General features: G+C 43.3%; 8 protein-coding genes across 8 annotated transcripts; 3 read left to right on the forward strand and 5 right to left on the reverse strand.

Moving 5' to 3' along the window:
* Positions 1–568: 568 nt before the first annotated feature.
* Positions 569–1,709, reverse strand: Bfra_001446 (uncharacterized protein; the record flags this gene model as incomplete). Its single annotated transcript, XM_037331877.1, has 3 exons — positions 569–1,274; positions 1,336–1,569; positions 1,630–1,709. 3 exons carry the CDS (start codon positions 1,707–1,709, stop codon positions 569–571), a joined length of 1,020 nt encoding a protein of 339 aa, XP_037196031.1.
* Positions 1,710–2,358: 649 nt separating this feature from the next.
* On the reverse strand, positions 2,359–4,437 carry Bfra_001447 (putative cytochrome p450 protein; the record flags this gene model as incomplete). The annotated part of the gene is made up of 4 exons (XM_037331878.1): positions 2,359–3,476; positions 3,534–4,120; positions 4,170–4,266; positions 4,314–4,437. The coding sequence occupies 4 exons, from the start codon at positions 4,435–4,437 to the stop codon at positions 2,359–2,361; spliced, it is 1,926 nt and encodes a 641-aa protein (XP_037196032.1).
* A 1,388-nt stretch (positions 4,438–5,825) lies between these two features.
* Positions 5,826–6,179, reverse strand: Bfra_001448 (uncharacterized protein; the record flags this gene model as incomplete). Its single annotated transcript, XM_037331879.1, is given in 2 exon segments — positions 5,826–6,107; positions 6,126–6,179. The coding sequence occupies 2 exon segments, from the start codon at positions 6,177–6,179 to the stop codon at positions 5,826–5,828; spliced, it is 336 nt and encodes a 111-aa protein (XP_037196033.1).
* Positions 6,180–6,677: 498 nt separating this feature from the next.
* Positions 6,678–7,252, forward strand: Bfra_001449 (putative 60s ribosomal protein l44 protein; the record flags this gene model as incomplete). Its single annotated transcript, XM_037331880.1, has 4 exons — positions 6,678–6,722; positions 6,781–6,819; positions 6,872–7,056; positions 7,131–7,252. The coding sequence occupies 4 exons, from the start codon at positions 6,678–6,680 to the stop codon at positions 7,168–7,170; spliced, it is 309 nt and encodes a 102-aa protein (XP_037196034.1). The 3' UTR covers positions 7,171–7,252.
* A 766-nt stretch (positions 7,253–8,018) lies between these two features.
* Bfra_001450 (putative 60s ribosomal protein l44 protein) lies at positions 8,019–9,394 on the reverse strand (the record flags this gene model as incomplete). Its single annotated transcript, XM_037331881.1, has 4 exons — positions 8,019–8,632; positions 8,711–8,752; positions 8,920–9,121; positions 9,269–9,394. 4 exons carry the CDS (start codon positions 9,392–9,394, stop codon positions 8,019–8,021), a joined length of 984 nt encoding a protein of 327 aa, XP_037196035.1.
* A 2,806-nt stretch (positions 9,395–12,200) lies between these two features.
* Bfra_001451 (uncharacterized protein) lies at positions 12,201–12,480 on the reverse strand (the record flags this gene model as incomplete). The annotated part of the gene is made up of 2 exons (XM_037331882.1): positions 12,201–12,304; positions 12,342–12,480. The coding sequence occupies 2 exons, from the start codon at positions 12,478–12,480 to the stop codon at positions 12,201–12,203; spliced, it is 243 nt and encodes an 80-aa protein (XP_037196036.1).
* A 204-nt stretch (positions 12,481–12,684) lies between these two features.
* Bfra_001452 (putative dna repair protein) lies at positions 12,685–21,287 on the forward strand (the record flags this gene model as incomplete). The annotated part of the gene is made up of 6 exons (XM_037331883.1): positions 12,685–12,767; positions 13,114–13,160; positions 13,601–14,038; positions 14,089–14,254; positions 14,302–15,051; positions 15,104–21,287. The coding sequence occupies 6 exons, from the start codon at positions 12,685–12,687 to the stop codon at positions 21,285–21,287; spliced, it is 7,668 nt and encodes a 2,555-aa protein (XP_037196037.1).
* A 1,626-nt stretch (positions 21,288–22,913) lies between these two features.
* Bfra_001453 (uncharacterized protein) lies at positions 22,914–23,282 on the forward strand (the record flags this gene model as incomplete). Its single annotated transcript, XM_037331884.1, has 1 exon — positions 22,914–23,282. The coding sequence occupies one exon, from the start codon at positions 22,914–22,916 to the stop codon at positions 23,280–23,282; it is 369 nt and encodes a 122-aa protein (XP_037196038.1).
* Between the last annotated feature and the right edge of the window lie 200 nt (positions 23,283–23,482).

A 23,482-nucleotide genomic window follows, 5' to 3' on the forward strand; every position in this document is an offset into this window, starting at 1 on the left:
GTTGGTGCTTTCGAGAATGTATATCATTTCTCAGGATTAAAATGAGCAATGCGTGCTGGTGGGAAGAGACGAGTTCAATGTTAGCAAAGCAAGATTCACCTTACCTAGTGTTCTAAATTACCCGAGCCAGAGATGTAATGATATCAGAAATTTAACATGGTTTTTATATTTCCTAGATGATTTCCCCAAACTCATAGCCAAAGAGTAGACTATCCAACCAATCCCACTACAACCCTTGCCCATCCAGATTCCCAACAACCCCATAACTCCTCGGATCAGAAAGCAATGCACAAATATAGGTATCCTGAGTCAGCCACGCCTCAAACGCCTTCCCAATGCATCTCAATACTAGAGAAGATTATGTTGGCACGATCGAGGATAGATAAAATCAAGGAAGCGAGCGAAGACGAATGCAAACCTTCTCCCCGCATAGATAAATATATGTAACTCAGTCCGTAAGCAATTCGCCGGAAACTTGCCGTCGAAATAAATATTTAAAGACGATTGACTGAGAATAGACGTTCCATTCATGCCATGCAGGTTTTCATATTTTCACCGCTGAAGGCAATCATTTCTTCAAAACGGCATCGTACATGGTAAACAGGATCCCAATAGCGGTCCCAACAAGCGTGCTCTGATATCCCCCATAAAGTGCCGAATTAATTCTTGCCACGTGCTTAAGGTCCACGAGCCCACCAAGAGTTGCGCCTTGGCCGTAAACTACGAATGTTATGAGTCCCTTTACGATGTTGAATGTCAATGGATCAAACGAATAATGTTTGCTTCGCGTGCTTGGTTTGCTTGTCAAATTGTAGAAGTATGCCGCAAACAATGGAAGTAAGAGACTTGTGGATAACCACAGAGCAAAAGGACCCCAGAAAGACGTGGTCAACAAAAGGAACAGATCCGGAATTTTGACCGCGTATTCGGAGGTATTCAGGAAATGGAGCGGGGGAATTGTGAATGCGTATTTGTTTTGTAAAAGTTCTGGTTGAAGTTGTAGTGCCTCTGATAGTAGCATGATGAATTCAAGGGCCACGACGGTTGATACAGTTTCACGGGCAGTCTCCACAGCTTCGACTATACCTAAATCCTTATAGTATTCATTTGCTTTCGCGCGTAAAACTGCCGTGCGTCGATCGATAACATCTGCGACAACGGCAGGAGATGGTGGGATAGGGACGTTTGATGCAAATGTGATCGCGTTCGCGCGAGGAGTTTGTGTAAGAGCAGTACTAGAGCGCGCGATTGCTCTTTCAGATTCCGAATCATCACTACAAAAGTGTTAGTTACTCTTTCAACAAAGTAACGCGCTTGGCGCGTCGCAACACGTACGTAGTTTGGTTCCCGACCTCCGAAATTTCTGACGCAAGTCTAGTTCTGCGTCTTAATGATCTTTTTGTGTCCATTTCCTCGTGGGCAGAAGAGGGCTCCTTCTTCACAGGTGAAGCACCGGATCTTCTATTATAGTATGGTATGAGGCGCGTCTCGTTAGCTAGTTGCGATTCATTTTCAACCAGGTAGTCTTCGAGCGCAAGCTCAAGTTCTGTCTTCTTGATACCATCGATACTGAGAGAATGGTCAGTGACTTCTGTTGCAAAGCTGGTGAGATATGTGAATGTCGCATACTATTTAAGTCCAATTGAATCCGCAAGCTCCATCAAATCCCCCTTTCGTTGCGCCTTGATCCAATTTGCTACCCCGGACATGATGCTATATGATGGCTGCTTCGCGAAAGAATGCGATCGTGGTGATTATATTCGATAAGTGTTTGTAGAAAGGTGCGGGGATATCTGATGTCTGCTTTTCGGGTTATCGTGCGAAGTTTGGGCAAATATTGTGGGGTGCCGAATGAGGAAGGAATCGCGTAGTATGTCAACAAACAAGCGCTAGAGATTTCACGTGATTGACTTAAATCACTAGCTCGGAGCCGCCGAGTACTGGACTGGTGAAGGTGTTCTGGGTTGAATCTTGGTATACTACACAGTAACTCTTTTCAAAATGGGCTGACGACCTTTGAGTGTTGAGCAACCCTTCTTTATGAAGCTCTGATCCTGTCGTTGTCATGGGCGATTCAAGGAACTCCTTGTAAGAATACTCGAGTCCTGGGAAGGAATGTGCGCAACACTCGCTGCGAACGGATAGACGCGAACATCGGTTTTAATTAATTCTTATCTTTGCAATGAATTATTTCGATCCCGTGACTTGCTAAATAAAAAGGACGGATGAAAGCGACCTTTTGACACAATCTCTATACATGTGTTGAGAATGAAAGTTCTGAAATAGTTTTTATTGTTATCCTTTCCCATTGCATCAGGCAATGACCATCGAGCAGTCTGGTATCATGAGGCTAAAGCACTAATCTATAATATTTACAAAACGTTCCTCCCCCTTTTTGACCAGTCGTACTGGAATAAAACCAGGGTGAAGCTTCAGAGTGATGAGTGACGTAGCACCTCTAATCGTCTCTCTTGCCTTCCTTTGCGCCTTACTATACAATTCCTTCTTCTCGTCTGCGGACATCCTCAAAACTTCTTCATCTGTAGCCCACTCATCGACTGCAAGCTCCATCGAGTACTTTTGCAAAACTACAGCAAGCACGCCCATGACCTCAACCTGGGCCAATCTTCGACCTAAGCAAGATCGAGCGCCATCGGAGAAAGGAATGTAAGAACCTCTGACTGGGCGAAATAACCCTTCGGATGTGGTTTTCCCTGTGAATCCACCAAAATCATCATCCTCAGAGGAATCATTGGCGCTGTCATCTTTTCCTAATTGCTTAATGAGCCACCTTTCTGGTTTGAAGTCATCGAGATCGTTATTTTGCGTAGTTATTTTCGAGGGCTCGGTTGGCCAGTACCTAGGGCTCCTATGGAGTCCTATCGTATTAAGGTTTATATGGGCTCCAGCGGGGAGCGTGATTTTCTTTCCATCAATAAAAATTGTTTGATCGTGGCCTTGACCAACTGATTTAGGAATATTAACCACAGGAGGCATGAGGCGAAGTTGTTCATTGAGCGTGGCTCCGACCATACCACCCATGAGGACGTTTATATTTTTCTCATAATCCCAGGTCTCAGGAGATTCGTCGCCAAAGATCCTTTGCACTTCTTCTTGGACTTGTCGCTGCGATCTAGGGCTAATGGCCAGTTCTACGAGGCAGAAGTGGACCGAATTCGCAGTTGTCTCATGGCCCGCGACCATCATGACGAAGGCATTTCCAAGAATTTCCGAGTCCGAAAGGGCGACTTTGTTAGCTTGGCCTTTCTCGACTCGGTCCGGCGATGATTCAGTAGACCCCGGCGCACCTGAAGGACCGTATGAGCTCTTTACCAAGAAGCCCATAATATCCATACCCTCACCTTCCTTATTCTCCATAGCATCCCGAGCCTTTTGGGCAAACAACTCGTTCATGTACTGACCGAAATTTTCGAAAGATTCTAGTGCTTTGTGGGCGGAATCAAAAGGCATTAATCCTGGGGAAAAAAAATTAGTCCCTCGTAAAAACCCTCCAGATTGTTCTTGGTACTTACTCAGAAGCCATTTAGGAAGAAATAACACCCAGACTAAAGTCTCCAGAAGAGTGCTCAAAGATCTCTCGAAGCTCATCGTGTGGCCTTCGGGCGCTTCGTTACTGCTGTAAACAGATTCTTGTTCCTTGCTCCTCGCTTTCTCCCCTGGCCATAATAAACGAACCCCAAAACCAATTCTGCTTATAATGTGCAATGTAACTCTCATTGTATCAGTAGGAACTTCTTTCAGAGTCACATTTCCTCTCCCGTCAGGGCCCAACCACCTTCTTAACATCCCCTGTGCTTGTATACAAGATTCTGCAAACACTAGCGCGTTGTTCTTTTCAGTAAAACTTGGTGAAGATATCTTCCTATGCCCCCTCCATTCAATTCCTTCGGTTGTTACAACATTCCTACCAAAGATCTCAAGAATACGGTACGATTCAAGAGGTTTGGGAAAAGCCTCTCGGCGACTTGTGATCTGATGAGTCGCTTCTGCATTTGAGACAAATCCAAGGATCGATCCAGGGGAAACGGTTAAAAATACATCGCCGTTTTTGGCAAATGGATGGTAAAGTTTCTCCCAGCACCAATCTGGTGTCATATAACTAGATTTTGTTAGAATTGCCCTCAATACTGTTGGTTATTATCACTTACTCAATCCAACTTTCTGTCCATGTTGTCGGTAGCTTTTTGATGAAAGGTAGCCATACACGATGAGTTATCAACCAAAATGGATTATAAAGGCTAATCGCTGGAATCAATCAGCATATGAGGTTTCAAAAAGATAATGTAACTCACGCGTTATTACATATGGCAAACCTGAACGTTTGGCAGCCGCAATATTCTTTTGCAGTCCTACTATGTTCGAATACACCCAATAAATTGGAAGTGTAGCCAAAACAAGAGTGAACAGTGAAATCATTTCAATGATGTGTAGCACGGTCCAATTTTATTAATGTAGAACAAGTACCGATGCAAAAAGCAAACAGTTCTACAGTGTCTGGTAAGATTACCCAAATTCGGAAATATCAGCGAATAAGTGTCGATGACATTAAAAATTGAAAGAGAATATCAATCTATTATGATGTAGAGGGAAGGCAACTTCTCCAATATTAAAAGGGGGCAGGCAGCTGGCCATCATTATTAGATGCCACTTAAATACTACCCGTCTAGTGGATAAGAGCCTAACCTCTCGGACGCTGGCTTTGCCGTTCAAATATATGGAAAGAGAAGCCGCATTCACTGATGTTCTAACCAATTAGCGTTTCTGGAACGTAGGTCTGATATTGACTCTGAATCTTGTTCCGACGCCCAAACAATGCAAAACGTCTCGAGTTTGGTTTTATGTGCATGGCAATTGCCATCTACGGAGTACGGTCGAGTCTCAAATGCGCCAGAACTACTGTGGGAGTTCATATATTGATCGTAGCCTCTCACAACCATTAAATAAAATGATTTCGAGAAATTTCTTCAATATCTAAAGTAGTTTCTTGTTTAATGTTTCCAAGATATCTTAGGATTTCTTTTAGATACATTTAATGTTGATTATTAAAAACAGTGAGTTTTGACTGACATTGGTGAGGAAATTCGGTAAATGTCAAACAGAGCTGACCCTCATCGACTACAAGCCTGAATACATACTGTAATTGCTAGGAAATTGCAACGTTACGAGATGACAATTGGCAAGACGAGCCGGACGTTCGTTCTTTGTTAGAGAGTATTTGGGATGGGAGAAAGTGATAGACATCCCTTTGCCACAAATATTGAAAAAATATCAATGACGTCCATGGTATTACACATTCCGTAATTTATTTCGAGTTCGTTTTCGTATTGCAGACGCACCGCCAATGACAAGAATGCCCGGATTTCGCGTACTCTAGGAAACACGTCACATCTTATTGGATGTTGTTCACGTTTCTTGTAGATCTCTGGCTCGCCGATGAAGCGTGCTTCGGATATGGAGTAGCCGGCTCTCAACCAAAGCTTTGTTGTTTTGAAAAACGTGCTCATGAACTTAATTGTTGAGACGGGTCAATGACACTTGCTTGAATTATCTTGTAAACCATATTATGTTGGCAAAGCAGAGAGTTGGCTAACGAAACAGATATTTCAAGCAAAGTATATCAAAAAATAGAATGGATATCCGAACGACAACTTGTATGGAGATCGACTTGCTTAAGCATTTGCGTGTTATTGATTTAGAGTCCTGCAGATAGATATATTGTTTGAGCGGACTAAGTCTTCACCAAAGAAATCTCAAAGCTTTCAAGTTCCGATAATACACCAATTTCAACGCCCGAAATAGACATGTCACAATGCCAACATGTCACGAGAAGGCTGGCGATTGCATCCGGGCGGTTGAAGCCGATCATTTGAAACTTGATGCCTGCGTTCTCGATGACTTTGGGCTTTCACGGATGACCGCAAATTATCATTCTCTATTTGAGAGTCTTCGATCTTTTGGGGGCATTTTATTTCAATTGTGACTGTCGAGTCCTTTTCAATGCACAAATAAAAGTCGATGATTAAACAATCTTTTAAGCTTTGTGCTTGTGTGTTGGTTTTCGTTTGGTTCTTTTGGTTCGCGACAGCCTGAGTCAAAATTTACACACAAGATATTTTGATAAGATAGCCCTCCAACAATGTTGCTCTTGATCTGCTCATTTCGGCCATGGCACGTGCTTAGAATTTACACGTGATCTGATTTATTCCCAAAGCGGCATGGCCTGGTTCGAAGCGAGCCCACCAAACTTCAGTTTCCCAAAATTCCCAGAAATCTGATCAACGACGATACTAACAACAATCTATCCCAGCGACCACCAGATAAATCGCCAAGATGGTACGTTATATTTCAGTTTACTGTTGAATTGTTGGGTTCATTTGAACTTCGGAGGAGAGGCAGCTTGGGACTGTTGGAAAGCGAAAAACAAGAATTTCGAGAGAAGATTTGCGACATTTCGATGGAGAGCGATGAACGATGAATGGCGGGCTAGAATACGGCATCGGGCGCAAATCAAGCTATCATCAAGTTACCGAGTGGACCATCTGCCACTGCTTGTTTCCGCAACACGACCACTTCACACGCGATTCTCAACATACGCTGAATGATAGCCAATCTTGTCGAGGAGGTGGCGGAGCCATTTGAGGGTGCACTGTAGCAGAATGATTTTCTCAAGCTGGATTAAGGCTGACATATTTTGCTTATCTGTAGGTCAACGTCCCAAAGACCAGACGCACTTACTGCAAAGGCAAGGATTGCCGCAAGCACACCCAACACAAGGTCACCCAATACAAGGCCGGAAAGGTACAATCATCGCCCGACGTGTCGAAATCGATTAATTAACAGGTTGGATTAGGCTTCGTTGTTCGCTCAGGGAAAGCGTCGTTATGACCGAAAGCAATCTGGTTATGGTGGTCAGACAAAACCCGTTTTCCACAAGAAGGCAAAGACCACAAAGAAGGTTGTGTTGAGATTGGAGTGCACATCTTGCAAGACAAAGGCACAGTTGGCATTGAAGCGTTGCAAGCACTTCGAGCTTGGGTACGAAATCCCCATTTTATTTGCGTTCAGCAAATTGCGCAGTAAATTGAAATATAGGGCTAACAATTTGATAGTGGTGACAAGAAGACCAAGGGTGCTGCATTGGTATTCTAGATTTGTGCATGCTACGACAATTCTGTTTTCATCGGGGACAAATGGATGGGTCAAAGGATTTTGCGAGGAACATACACAAAACACTCAATGGTTGAGTGATGGGGCGCGGGAGAAAATGATGTGGTTGTACTCCTCGTACCTCATCCAAAGTTACCAAATGAAACATAGCAAAGTCTGCTGATGACATACCATTCTGGAAGTTTCTTGCGTGATATAGTGCTTGAAAATATTTGCAGCCATTTGCGTATGCGTGACTGGGCTTTTTACATGGTGTTGAAGTGGACAATATGAATGCTTGTTATAACCAATTTTGTTTGCCATGTCTTATGCTAATGATTGGTGATTTCATTTGACGCACATAATGCATGCACAGGTTTTCTGACAGTACTGCAATTCAGTCTTGAGTACGGCCTAGACGCCTCGTTGCGATGCCACCTAGCTCCTAAGACCGGAAACATCGCAGCGTTTTTTCTTTTAGCTTGAATTGCCATACAAACATCAGGCCTTTGCTTTAAAAGCAGCCCTCAGAATTTCTACTGTGTGAGGGCTCATGGAAATGTTGCGAATTTGTATCTGGTCACTGTTCATGCGTAGTTCACAGGAGACTAGGTTGCCTGATGTCACTACTTCAAGCTAGAATCTTTATGATATCATTCTATACCGGGGTCTTACCCGCAAAATGGGGTTTCCAAGAGATCCTCATGATTGATTACATTGAGATCATGCTAAAGTCAGTAATGTTTTTAATACATATTCTAAAGCTTCGCAATGTGTCTGGAAATAGCAGACATTGTGTTATCACATTGTGTCAGCTTTTCCGCTGATTGGGAGCACGCCTTGGACTACACCTAGAATCCTTTTCCTAACATCACTGTCTCTCCACCTCCATACCACAACTGGCCTCTCCTGCAATCCAAACCTTTTTCCTGACCTACGACCCACTCTCCATGCTCATCTCTGTCTGCCCCCTCACGTGGCCAATACTCCTTTTTGAGCCATACATTGATCTCCTCAATCAAGTCAATCCAAGCCTGTCGCTTTTCGGGCGTATCGTGATCTTCCTGCGTGAGAAATCGTCCAACTGTGATATGTGAACTGGGGACTACGTAACGGGAGTCAACAGAGATACCCGTAGATCGGGCAATGGTGAATAGAGATTGGCGAAGATGGTGGTAGGTGAACGCATCGTCTTGGGCAGTTCTGGGATTGCGAGATGATGGCTCAGCATTTGACGTAAGCGATTCTCCGGCAGCAGGAAGAAAAGAGAGGGCAACTGCGGCGGCGTCATAGGATAGCATGGGCTTGATAAGACGTGCACGGTGTTGGAGGGGATAGTCGGTCATGGTTGATATGGTGGATGTACCAAGTTGGTTAACAATGGAGGTTATTTCTGGGGAGGTCAAGGAATGGGTTATCTCAAGTGCCGTGAGATGGCACTTGAGCTGAGGCATAAGCCAGAGCTCTGATATATACGTTAGTGCTAGGGACAATGTGGGTATCGTGAGACTAGAGGACAAGAGAAGGGCGGATCGTCACATACTCGGAGCCAAAGCAAGTAGCTTTTGTTGAATTGTCCCAACCACTACAAAATGGCAAAGTCAGTGTTGCATGTCAAAGGACGACTCTGGAAAATGAGGAGTCAAAGCAGTATTGAGGAGTACACATACAGCTACATCAAAGTGCAGTTTTTGATTGAAGAATAGAATTAGGGAGCAAGGAATCAGGATTTAGTGAACAGATTAAGCTTACATGCTTTAATGTGTTGGGGAGGACGCGCCCAGAATACTAAGCAATGTCTAGGATCCTCAAAACCAGGCTCAATATTGGGATCCTCTAGCTTTTGCAGAACGGTATCCAGTATCATCTCTTGAAAATCAGGAGCCAGTATCTTTGCCTTCTGTTGAGCATTGCGAGTTTCTCGATGAGTTGCATACTTAGCTTGTATTTCTGCCTGAAAGGGGTATCAGTCTAAAATGTGCAAACCGAATATCGGGAGTCTTTCATGTATGTGTTCAAGATGCGTGTGTTATACCCAAATACAATTGTAGTGTTTTTAATCTGATGGGATAAATGGTGTTGAGAGTAGAAAAGTAAATACCGGGTCATCGTGGCATGCTTCTATCAAAGCATCATATGGGTTGGCATATTTCGCAGTGTCAATACCTGACAAGTCCTCGAATTTGTTCATAGAGTCCGCCGAGCCAGCGAGGGTTATAGGAGCCATTTCTATCTTGGGTAAGGTAGAGGTCTTTTGTGCAGGAAAGGAAGGATAGTTAATAAAGTGTAACTGTGATTAATTCTCAAGTAACAATCGTCTCTTGGAGCTCTTCAGGATTAAAACTTCTCTTGAAAAATTCATGGGCATTTATAAGTGGGATACATACGATATATAATCATGTGTTTGATCTGTCATATACTACTGTCTATGGAGTGAAGTAACTGGGGTAGGAATTAGCTTCGGAAAGATCCGAAGTGACCTCTAGAAGCTCGGGCCCCTATCTTTGCCATTTGGATTTTGTCAAACCTTCCAACATTTTTACAACCTTTTCAATCAAACCACTCAAAGCCACTTGGATTGTTCCTGTTATATATTGTTTGGCATAAGAAACATTTCAAACTCTTTCAACATCAGCAACTTGTCTGAAGAGGATCTTTGTCTTTGACATTCGAGATAACACTTGTGAATTTAAAAGACAGAGGAGTGGTAGTTCATCAGTCTTTTAAACAGTTTCCCTTATTGCTGGGAAGCATTAAGGACTGTCCATTTTGAATGCATCTTCTCGTTGCTCTCTTTTCTTAAATATCGAGACATTCTTGCAAAATGGGAATGTAGAATTTCTTGCTCATTCACTTACCATCGGCTTTTTTGGATTTTTCTACCCGACCAGGCCCAGACCTCCTTGAAGTTGCAAAAAAAATGGAGAGCTCACTCTTTTAGTTATGACCTTTCAGCAGACCTTTGTTTGAAGCCAATTGCTTCTTTTAACCTTGTTGATTTTAAAGGATATTATCTCCTTAGGCACTTATGCCATTGCCATACCCAGGTGGTACTTGACGCAATATATCTCTGAAAATGAAATAGATCACCTTGAGGTGTTAAGTCCTAAATGACAGTATCATTCTGTAGGATGGTCAATTACTTCTGGTTAATGATTACTATTTCCCTTACTCCTGTTGTCGTCACATATATTGTCAGAGGCATACTTTCATGTATGGGCACATTTTCTCTGAAGTCCCTTACTTCACCTCGCAATAACGAACATCAAGGATGCTCACTCCTTTAAGCTTATTCGGATCATTCTTTCTCCTGCTGCAGCTTTGCAATACATCCTAACTTTCTCCCTAGAGGAAACAGTCAACTATATCGCGGTATCTACCATTCCTCATAATACATCGCATTCTTTTCACAAGATATGAGTCAAGAGACTTCCATAGGTCTATGAACATTCCCGTCAACCCCGAGCTCTCTTTTCAGGGGCCCCTTATCCGTGGCTTCATCAATCGCAACTGTATCACGCCAAAATTTAATTCTACTAAATATATGGCTGCATCTTGGCCGCTAATTGAGGGTGCAAAAACTTCTTGTTACTCGCAAATTACACATCTTTCTCATTAGCTGGACATTGTATACCCATTGATTTGCAGAAGGCACGATACTCGGATGCTAAAGCTTTGGACTTCATGCGAGGACTAGAACTATGGCAGCTACCACCCTCGAACTTAGGACACTCTATCAAGAAACCTCGCCAGTTTATATGAGGACCTCGATATGACGAAAACTACAGTGGAAATGATGGATTGGGAACCTCAAACCCGCTTTCCCCCAAACTACCTTATAGTTACGGCCACCAGGCGGTGGAAAATCACAGCTTGACAGAAACACAAGACAAGCAGACGCCTGAATTTCAAATCTAGTGTCTTTTTTCTTGGCCAATGAAGATTCGTACATCTGTCAGAATATTGGGAAAACATGGAGCAATTGACATCATCCTGTCAAACCCTTAACTTTACAGATCACAGAAGGAATGATGATTCAAGCACCTCGTTAGACATTTCTTTGCATATCACCGCTAGTATTGCTAGCCAAGTGAAAATCCTCTCTGATGGCCTCACAGGATTGCGGCACCGTGTTGTATATCATAGTCATACAACTTTCGAGCTGCCACTCGATGGATTTCATTCTTGCGAATTTCCATGAATAGGAATTGATTGCATGAACGAACTCATGATTTCGAAACTTGCTATGCCTTGGCGAACTCTATACTTTGGAACACAATAGAAGCGGCAAGATAATGAATACGAGATGATAAAGACCTGCATTCCGCAATATCTAAGCACAAAGATTAGACTCAAGAAAGAGGAGCTTAGTAGCTTTTTGTCATCTAGTCATTTCCATCATGAAAATATTGGCGTTTCCAGCTGGTATAGACAAGTCGGATCCACCAAATGGCAAATTTGAAAGGAATCAGAAGGATGGACAAACCCCAGTACCATATTGTCCATTCACTTTCAACCCAACTGGAGATAAATAAGATAAACAAGATAAACAAGATAAACAAGATAAACAAGATAAACAAGATAAACAAGATAAACTTAGGTCAACTAATACAAAAAGATTGCTAGAAAGGAAAGAGTTTATTGGCTCATCTACTCAAGGTAGTCGGGTCTTCCTTGTTTATTCACACGTTATGTGGTGGGTGTTAGGCAAAGAAAATATGTGAAAGGTATCATGCCACTTGTTTCCCATGTAGGCTCCTTTGAGGAGATCACCTTAGCTATTTGGTGTCTGACATCCACGCCATTTGGTAGTTTTAAGGGGAACCTACAAAGGAGTCGGCCATTATAGATAATGCAGTTTATTTGCCAAAGAGTGGATGGGTAACCACATCACTTGCAGTAAAGTGATGGGGCTTATCCACAAGTATATTTACCAGGCGCACTAAAAGTGAGGAGATCGAAAGACCCTCACAAGAACTGATCCACCTGTATAGCTATGAGATAGGGATGCTTCGAATATAACTGTTGTAAGATCATGGTCTGAAGGCATAGCTACCTCCAAGGCTGATGGTGTGATGCCAAAGATCGGCGGAACCCACCTGCAGATCCCAGTCAGAGCCTAGATCGTTGATCTCGACTGAGATCTACTGGATCCGATTAGGCTGAGGTATTACCCATGGCTTCGATTATAGTGCTGCAGTGAAGGCAGAAGACAGGCAGCTCGACGAAAGCTTGGAGATGAGATTGGTCGCTCGCAGATGCAGAAATTCTCGGTCTAGCTCTTCCTTTGCCGTCCGTGTTATTGTTTTTCATATTGGTTGTTGGCTTAGCTTCAACTTGCTTCAATTCTTTGAAAAATCAGCCCAGGGAATTACTGAGGGTATACACTCACATGCGGTGACTATTCACCAAGCAATACTTTGCTACTTCGAAGTCTCGATTCACCTCAAATTATTGTCTGCATACCAGTGGCTGTCTTCGGATGAAGCTAAGCAATAGGAACATGAGCACTATAAAATGAAGGGCAATAATACCAACCAATTGATAGGTGAAGAAGACACTTTAGCTAAAGGCGGTCAATGCAAATCGCTGCTGAGCGGGTGCGATCGGGCACATGGCTCGCTTCAGTTGCTACAAATTCTCCCACTCAAGATTTCAAACACACAAGCACAAACAAATTCCCACCTTCGACATTTTCACCCAAAAAATCTCTAAGTATTCAAAAATCGCTGCATAATCATCATTGATTTTTTCGATCCTCAGTGAAACTACGAGAGACGTTGAAGGTAATTATCCTTTGCTTATGAGTTTCTGCGACTCTTTCACATAACGCACCGTACTTCAGTCCTCCATCTTGCAAATACTTTAAGCAGTCGCTGACTGAGTCTCATCAACAGTATCACGAAATTATCAGGATTTATCAGATTTTACGAAATACCATTACAGCAGGTTTAGTTCCTTCCTTTCCTTTAACAACTGGAGAACAACACAACGTAAGTCATTTCTGTCTATACATTTTTCTCATCGCGTCTAATTCCGCACCCACTCTCCTGCTTTGGCATCAATCAAAAGCTTCTCACTACATTTGTTTTTTAAATCATGTCTTACCCCCAAAGTCACAAGGAACATCGCTTTATCATATTGTTTGCATTTTCTTTGCTTGTTCGCACTTCCAAAATGTTGCATCAATTTTGAGCTCTGCCTCTTCCTTTTCTTAACCATCCTCATGCAGCACCATCACTACCTCCAGTTGACAGCTTCTAGCTGCTTGTTGTAAAAATACACCCTGTATACTACCTCCTCAACCTTGAAGAGCATTCTTTTGAAAAGTTCACCATTCACCATTTCTCATTTAATCCATCTCTTATCGGTCGTGGTATCTTATCTCTACTTCTTAGGGAAAGCAAACGTTTGCTAACCAGCTTTTCATCAGTCAATTTGCTCAACATGGCGAAGAAGCGCAAAAACATGGTGAAGAAACGCCAGAAGACTTCGCGTTTTGCACCATCTGCTGAAGATGAATCCAATTTTGACGAGGAAGAGGGCAGTGGTGAAGAGGGCGGTGGTGGTATCGAATTAGACGATCAAGCTCCAAATCTTTCTGATGAAGATGAGGGTAAAAAGTCAAAAGGCCCAAAGACGAGAACCAATGAGAATAAAAAGTGGGGTACTCTCAGCTACGCAGAGGGAATCAATTCAAGTCTTCCTCCACTTACCACTGCCACGGAATTTTTGGAGGGCTTAATTGACGAATTGTTGATCGGAGGGTTCGAAGACGTTATTAAGCACCTCAATGGCCGGCATTTGCGCGTCGCCACCGCATGTTCCGGCACTGAAGCACCCATCCTGTTTCTGAAGTCATTTTCCGAAGGTATTATCTCGAAACATCTTTTCGAAATAAATTCTAACCCTGAAATCTAGGTTTAAGGAAAAGAGGTTACCAATTCGAAATCGAGCATGTCTTCTCATGTGAAATTGATCCGGCTAAACAGTCTTACATTCGTCGAAACTTCCCTGGCGTTCCTATTTTCCGTGATCTCACAGAAGTCTTTGAGTGGGAGGGTAACCCTGAAAAGATAGGGTTTATGTATGTTGAACCATTCGAAATTCTTATTTTCGGCTAACATGTTATAGGACTACTGCTTTTGGTACAACGCATGCGCTTCCAGCGCCGGGTACAGTTGACGTCATCATCGTTGGTACTTCTTGCACCAGTTATTCCAATTTGAACGGCCAAAAGAGTATGGATTTGGAGAGAGACCAAAATGAATCCTCGCGGACTTTCCGCGCATATGTTTTGCTTACTGAGTATCTAAAGGCAAAGATCGCTATCAGCGAAAATGTCCAAGGTGGTCCTTTCCCGGCTATGATTGAAATGCTGGGCAATCATGGTTACATTGGAGGCTCAGCAAACGTCGATAGCAAACATTATGGCATTCCCCAAACCCGCCAACGCGGCTATCTCGTTGCCCTCCTTGAATCCTCTCTGGGAGGACCTGATGATGTAGTAAAGCACCAAAATGCAGACACATGGAAAAAATTCTTTGCTGCCATGAAAGAAATGTGCTCGCGCGATGCTAGCAGTGATGTTGAGCAGTGGATGGAGCCATCTGATTCGAAGCCGCTCCGTGCTCAGGTCGAATGTCAAGTTGAATCACGTTCGGTCGCAAAGTGGGATACGTGCCATACGAGGCATTATGATTATCGTGTCGCGCAGGGCTTCGGTCCTGAGAAGCCTATTACCAATTGGCGCAGTACGGGCAAATTTGTTCATCTCGATCATTGGCCCCGTAATCTCAAAGGCTTTGTAGAGCGTGTTCACGACGTTACTGATATCAGCCATTTGCGTGGCATATGTCGAGGTTATGATGACCGTTACCTCAGGTAAGCCTAATTCTATCATATTTCTGTTGCAACGTACTGATACTGTGTCCAGTCGAAACATCGATTTGTCACAGAACGTTTATATTCAGCATGATAACGTGAAGTGCGGTCTCATGCCTTGCTTGACACCAAGCGGTATCATGTGGAATACTGCACGCGGTAGCAAGCTTAGTGGTGAAGAATATCTTCGCCTCCAAGGAATTGATACTGATAGTCTTGAACTTGGTGGTATTTCTCAACAAGACTTGAGAAACCTTGCTGGCAATGCGATGACAATCACAGTAGTTGGAAGTGTAATGTCGTTTGCGCTTCTTAAGTACTTCTCAATGCTCACTCCCGGTGACGGCGTCAAAAGTTCAGTCCAGGACAGAGTGACAAAGACTTTCCGTGGTGGAGAAGACATGCTTAACTCATGTGAAGATATTACGGTTGTTCGACAGCCTTTCACTGTTAGAGAATGTATTCATCTCGTTGAGTCTTCTGCGAAATACTGCTATTGCGAAGCACAAACTGATATATCACGATCGACAATTGTCAAATGCAAGAACTGTGGGCATGTTTCATGTACAACCTGTGGGGTTAAGCCGCGTCATGCCTACAAACCTTTGGGCCAGTTTATTGGCCCTCGAGGTACCAAGGGTATAACCCCTCGTAATTCGCCTGCGTCCGTTGAGTTCAATATTGCTGAACGTCTGCCAATGATAATTTCAATATCGGGATTGTTCGCCTCGGACTGCCAAGTTTTATCGATCATCGAAGAGGTTGCTAGAGGTGACATTGATCATGATCAATGGGCTGCCTTGCGCATGCCTTTTCTAAAATGCCTCCAATCGACAGTCAGGTTTCAGAGGCCAGCTCGATCTTTTGCTTGGAATTTTACATGGCTTTCGGAGCACGCCAGATTAGAGTTATCTATTAGCAACAATAAGATTCAATGGGTTCTATACGCTTTTCCACCTCCTTCGACTGCTGTTAATAGTTCGTTGAGGAAATATCTTACAAAATTTCCTCTCGCAAGAACAGTACCTATTTACACATCTGCTGACAGCTCAAGAAGCATTTTCGATTGCACATGGCAGATATGGCAGCCAAAGATTCGCACCGCCCAGGCGGCTATCAACTACAGCGGTGAACTCATTTTTACTTATGAGAACTCAATTGGTCTTCCTGCCTGGAAAGGAGATCTTATATTCTCAAAGATAGCCATTCAGATCCCAGATGATCAACCCACGTTCAAGGAAATCAACGGTGTTTATCGAGCGCATCCGGAATGTCAACAGGCTTTTAATAGCTATCATTCCAAGCAGGGCACTGTCGGAGGAGACAATAACATGCATTTTTTCTACGATCACGAAGGAGGCACAGGGGACTGGAACAAGCATGGATTCGTCTTCACTTACGATCGGACACGCAAAGAATGCGGGGTATACAGGCAAATCGTCGCTGCGCTTTGCACCTCGTGGGAACAACCCATAGCAAAAGAGATCGAGGAGGGTGTTTATAAATGTGGAGATACCATCTACGAAGGTCTTCCCTCGTTAAAAAAAGGAATGAGCGAAACTGTCGAGATTACCTCCTTTGGAAGCTGGACCACAACACCCAGAATCATCAGCCCTATGGCTACCAAGTTGCCCGACAGGTCTTCTATGGTTTTATACGAGAAGCTCAACTCCTCTAACCCAAAGCTTCTTCTCGAGACTGATTGCAAAAACATGCTTAGTGCATTTTCTTGCAAAGCATATACGAATGTGATACCTTCTTATTGGGAACCAGATCATTGGATCAATGTTACCAAGCAAAACGGTACCCATTTTTTCAAGGGTTGTTATCATCTGTTAGCTCGTGGCTTAGTTACTCAAGGAATTAATGAGGCTGATCCGCCTTGGATTCCGTGCAACAAACAGGGCGAGTCTTCATGTCGGTGTGACGATTGTGCACCACCCAAACCGGATATGCTATGGTGTCTGAAGAGAAATGGCCAAAGGATTCAACAAACGCCATTCGAAAATCCACCAGCAGCTGCAATCTTTGAGACTTTGATTAAGAATGCGCCACCATCAATGCAGCAATGGGTCAGATTCCTCAATAAAGATGGCTTCTTTCAATTTGAGTATCAATTCCTGATCAACCCCGCGGCTTTGTGTCATCAAGCGGCTGGGCTTCTCAATTTGTTTCCACGTCCAGAGATTCCTGTACATCTCTCGTGGCGTTTCCTTCCTGGAGCTTGGGGGAGCCGTAAATTGCCAACGCGGATGTTTTCATATTTCAATACAGAGACCTTGAAGATGTCAATACAGCCACCTACGTTTGTTCCAGGAAAGAAGCTCCGCAATGAGCAACTCAAAACTCTGGCATGGATGGTAAACCAAGAGAGGCACCCACCTTCTTTCATGGAGAGAGAGGTTGTTGAAGCTTGTCAAAATGACTTGGCATTCAGACTTGAAGGCCGAGCTTCTCGAATGGTAGAGCACCGTGCCGGACTAATTGCTGCTGCTGTTGGATATGGCAAGACGATTCTTACTTTTGCTTTAATGAGCAGGCAGCGTAACGTCGATCGCCTATGGGCCAACGCCCCTAATACCAATGGCCAAATTCAAGTCAAAGCAACACTGGTTCTGGTGCCAACGCATCTAACTTTACAGTGGAGAGATGAGTCATGCTTGTTCTTCGGTTATGATGCCAAAGATGATGCAAGAATTATAACGCTCAGAGCATATACAGACGTCAGGGCTCTGACTGTTGAAGATGTTCGGAGAGCAGAGCTAGTCATTTGCAGCTCTGGCCTTTTCGATAATGAAGGGTACTTGAAACTCATGGCCAAGAACGCTGGGGTTGTTAATTTGGCCAAAGGCGCGACTGACAGAGCTAAGGAAGCTTGGTATCTTAATGCTCGGACAGAGAGACAGGAGCTCTTGGCGTATCTCTTGGAAAGACTCCCAATGGAAGTAAATGAAAACGACAATGCAGCTTCCGCCCGAAACGCTCAAATTATCAATAACTTCAACAAGAAGACTTTTCAGAAATACAAGAAGAATGTTGCGGATGCAGGGGTTAACGAGCCACATATTCCTTCAATGCGGCGTAAGGGCGCAGAACTTGTTAAATATCTTATGGAGGAAGCCAAGAGAGATTTCAAAGGCAAGGGCAAACCTAGAACCAATGTCTTGATTGATGAGGCAGACGCTGAGAAGACGTTCGAGTTCCACTACTTTGAAGAAGACTGTGTTGATGGTCTTACTGGGGTATGTTTGTCAGATTTTGCCTGGTCTCGGTGTGTCATAGATGAGGTAGGCTACATAACCCGCAGGAATATGCAGGTGGCTATATATTCACTGAAAGCTCACTCCCGGTGGGCCTTGTCAGCAACACCCGACATTACTGATTTTAAATCAACTTCAAGAATTGCCCGGTGCCTTGGCATTAATCTTGGTGTCGACGACCAGGAAACAATCCGCAATGATAAGAATCTGACTAGTACGGAAAGATTTTTGTCCTATGGACCTGACGCATCGGCAACCTGGCATTCTCAAAGGCTTCAAGTTGCTCAGGAATTTTGCGATACTTTCATCCGCTACGACGCAAAAAAGGGAAATGGGCAATACAATCGTCTCCACCGTTTCATTGTTTTGCCATTTGCCACAGCACAATTGGCATCTTACCTCACTGTCAGAGCCGATGTTATTAACCAGAGTTACATGATGCCAAGAGCTAAAGCTAACACCATCCGAAGTTCAGTCAAAATGGAAATCTCAAAAGTTTATGGCAAGGATACAGACGGTAGATTGAGATTGACGAAAGCCGCATCATTCTTCCCGGAGCACGCTGCAAAGAATCCCAAATATAAACTTAAGACTATCAAAGACTTGAAAGCAACTGCGCTCAAAGAAATCAATGCTGCGAAAGACTATTTGCGCCGACAGATGGAGTTCCTCGACTATCTGGTGACAGAGAAAACGGTCATTAATGATGCTGAATTGGTTCTTAGATATAAGAACTGGGAAAATCAAGTTCTGGGCGGATACCGTTACCCCGACCCTGACGCTCTTCTTGACATCCTCCAAGTCATCAAAGGCGTTCGAAGGGCAAAGGCTAGTAAGACCAAAGCTGACTTTTACTATGAAGATCCTGATCCTGCTTATGGTCGCCGTATCTGGCCTTCTCAAACCGAGAAAATTTTGCACAACGGTCGAAAGACGCTTGCCCTTATTGCCCATTTTAAAACAGGACTCATCGAAGTGCACAAGACTGCTATGTACCTTATTCAATTCAGAGCGGATTATCGCTATTATAGGTCTGTGGGGCAGATTGATCGAGCTGGCAGTATAACTCCTACAGGGGATCTCACTTGTAACTTTTGCAACAAGAGCTCGCCTTTGGACGAAGCTGTTATTCAAGGTAACTGTGGCCATATCTTATGCTCGAAATGCAACAAAATCTTATCGGAAGGCAATTGCCCAGTCGAACACTGTGGTGGGCAATCACTAGATGATCAAAAGTACTTGGCGTCATCCTTGTATTCTTCAGCTGGAAAATTTCCCGGGCGCAAAGAACCAGGAACTGAACCAGACGAGCTTTCTCGATTCTGGAACAACCCAAGTGTTCGAGTCGACAAGCTGACAGCTATGCGTTCGATCTTCTGGAAGCACGATGACGGCGAGAATAAATTCATTGTATTCAGTCCTCTACCAGAGATTTTAGTCATAGCTCAGAAAATGATGGAAGCTGATGGTATTCCTTGTATCAACCTGAAGGGAAAGAAGAAGGACGTCGCTGATTATCTTGAAAACTTCAAGAAAAACAGAGGCATGCGATACAGGGATGAAAAAAAACAGGCCAAGCCCAAAACACCTGCACAAATCAAAGCAGCAGAAACTAGAGCTGCAAAAGTAAAAGCTGTGAAGGCTGCAAAGCTTGCAGAAGCGGCTAGTGCGCCAATTGATATTGTCGCTATTCCCGTTGATGCGAATGCTATTCCTGGTAATGCGGCAACAGCTTCTATTGAGCTAAGCATTCGGGTCAATCCCATTTCTCAAATTCCCCAAAAGAGAAAGAGAAAAGCCGGAGCCACAAATGGTAAAGCCATAGAAGTTGAAGTAGAATCTGTTCAAATTGCACCAGTTGACAGTGACGCTACTCCAGTCAAGTCTACATCAGCTTTTGTTGATACGAACATTCAGGTCAATACAGCGTCTCAAGGTTCCCAAAAAAGAAAAAGGAATGATCCTGTCGACGACACTCTAATGGTTCCGGTTTCCAAAGTTCGCCGTGTTGCCTCACTAGATTCAGCTAATCAAACCCCAATTGCTTCGGGTTCCACACCTGTTTCAGATTCTCAAGGTGCTTCGATCGTTCACGGAGATATGATGAGCGGTCCAAATCCCGATCTTGATTCATTCCGTACCGAGTGGAGAGCTGAGCTTAATACTACTTCTGAGTCCGGTCCTTCTGCGCCAATTGCAACACAAACCCCTTGCTCAACTCGTCCTGTGCCACACGTAACAAGACAGCCTCAATTGACCGCTGAAGATTACATGATGACGACTGGATTGGGATATGAGGTTGATAATGCTGGCACTATTATTTACGCGGACCAGGATAACCTTATTCAAGCTCATGAACTCGTTGATGATGACGATGTAGTTTATGATGCTCCTTCGCCCTCATTCCCTGTCTCAAATCGCACTCGATCAGCGAAAGAGACGAAAAAGGCCATAAAGGCATGGATGGCTAACAGCGAGAAGGTCGTCAACTATCCACCACTTGATTTTTCTGAGCTCGAAGACATCAAGAAAGCCACTGCTCCAGAAGCCCGTATATGTAATTCTCTCTCAGATGATTTACCTGTGGATTGGGCTCGCGTTGGTAAGGAGGCGCTTGATCCTGAAGACTTTGCTGAGAATCCTGATCCTACCGCTCGTATCTTGTTCCTCGACATTGCCGACGAGTCTGCTGCCGGATCCAATTTAACTGTCGCTAAGCATATCATCTTCTTGACTCCTTACTATGCTGAAAAGCAAAAGTACAATTCTTCAATGACTCAGGCAATGGGCCGTGCAATTCGTCATGGTCAAGAACCAGGTGGCACTGTGACTGTGCACCATTTACTTATTCAGGATTCTGTCGAGACTGATATTGCTTTCGAACTTATGGACGATCAATTTCCAGGAAGGGTCAATGCAACGGATTTACTTGCTAAGCACAAATCTAACATTGAGCTTGCCTTTTTCTATAGATAAGCTAGACTGATTGGTCTGTATTGTCTGTCTATGGTCTCTCTCTTCGTCGATTATGTTCAAATCACAACGGTACTATACAATACCAACTGGTGTACGCTTAACGTGTGTGTACGAACGCCGTTTACTCAATCTGTATATCTCGGACTTCAAGTCTTGCTCGCTCACTTCCTATGGTCAAGCTGGATGAGGGATGCATGGATTTTAGGTTGAGTAGATCACTCAAAATGATCTGAGGGAATTTCCCTCGTGGGGTGGCTTCTAATTTTTTATTTTTTTGTTCTTGTGGGAGATTGGTGGGTTGTTTCACGAATGATAGTGGTGAGGGCGGTGGTAATGACTTCAGTGGTCTTCAGAAATAGGAGTTTGTTTCTCACTTGTGGTGGATGTATAAAGTCTATGACTTTCTCTCCTAGTTCTCAAATTGGGATTAATTAGTTTTGTCTTTGACATATGTCGTTGACTAGTGTTCAGATATCTCATTGATAGACGATGGGAAAGGGTCTAGTTATTTCATTTGTTTTTAGATATCATGAGAGTTCTGCCAGTCGCATAAACGCTTCCAGCAGAAATAAAATAAGATCATGGAGTTTTCATACCAAACAGAACCTTCTGATCCTAGAAATGTGAATCTTATGTTTGAAGTGATGTGATGTGAGATGATTTCGCTTGCGATTCGACTTATCACACTGACTTGAGCCACTGACTAGACTATTCCAACATCATTATGGTACGTTCATCCAAATTATTCGGGGAACTTTGAAGAACGAAGTGATTCAGTATCTTCTAGATCATGTATTCGGAGGGGGAGAGAATGGAAAGGGCATCGAATCCGTCTGCATATTCACATTCTAGAAGCCTAAGAAATAGAGATCGATAACATTATCCGGTACACTAGCCACGTTATATGATCTTTTATATTATCATCAGTTGAAATAACTCCATTTAGTATTGAAAACATGGCATCTTTTAATATCTAAAAGATTTAAAAGATTTAAAAGATTTAAAAGATTTAAAAGATTTAAAAGATTTAAAAGATTTAAAAGATTTAAAAGATTTAAAAGATTTAAAAGATTTAAAAGATTTAAAAGATTTAAAAGATTTAAAAGATTTAAAAGATTTAAAAGATTTAAAAGATTTAAAAGATTTAAAAGATTTAAAAGATTTAAAAGATTTAAAAGATTTAAAAGATTTAAAAGATTTAAAAGATTTAAAAGATTTAGAATATTTTCCTCCATGTTTTCATGCCCGTGTGAAAACTCTCTATTATAGATCTCGATACTTCGGAGAGGTTCTATTCACAAGACACTATGTAGGAGATTAAGCATCGATATAATTGCAAACAGACAAGCAGATAAATCACGATACATAAAGCTTGCTAATACGTTCCTAGAATGTAAATAGAATACACAGTTCATCGAAAGCAAATACTCCGGACTGTACAACAATCAAATACGATATAATCAATCTCTTCTCCACCCACAACCAGCAATTTCAAAGAGCTCTTTTTCCCCGTGCGTAGTCCCGTCCTCCTAACCCCCCTTCCAGATCAAAAGTACCTTCACTTTATCACTGCTAACTTTTAAAACAGTCCACATTCCACAAGTCACCTTACAACAGTTATCCAAGATGCAATGCTGCTTCTGCAGATTCTGTAACTTCAGCAAGCATGAGAACTGTAACCAATGCGAAGCCTATATTCCGGTGGACAGGATCATAGAGCGGATTCGGATCACCGAGCAAGCTGACAAAAGTGTGGAGATAAAACACGAGGAGAACGTGGAATTGTGGGCACCCGCTTCCAAGTCGGATGCAGAGAAAGAAGAAGATAAACGGTGCATGGTTGTAGAAATCAAGAAATTCAGGTCGCTTGTCTCTGTGGTAATGAATGAGAAGTATGTGCGGGTCTCCGCCGCACATAAGGATGCTGACGGCTCGGCGAAGTATGGACCCGTTAAGAAGGCCGAGTTGTGGAATGTCTCTGGAACGACGACGTGAGACATGGTGCAACGTTTGGGAGCTGATGCTGCTTGGTCGCCACATGAGGGGATGGAAAGTATGGAGATAGGAGGCGACTGGGAGAGGAATGAGAATGGGATACGGAATGAGGAATGTGTGGGGACAAGGGTGAAGGTCTTGGTGGCGGGATGAAAGTTTTCGTCTTGACTCTTGATAGACAATCAATATTCAATGGTTGA

Source organism: Botrytis fragariae, assembly GCF_013461495.1.
Source record: "Botrytis fragariae strain BVB16 chromosome Unknown tig00000006, whole genome shotgun sequence".
Classification (NCBI taxonomy): domain Eukaryota; kingdom Fungi; phylum Ascomycota; class Leotiomycetes; order Helotiales; family Sclerotiniaceae; genus Botrytis; species Botrytis fragariae.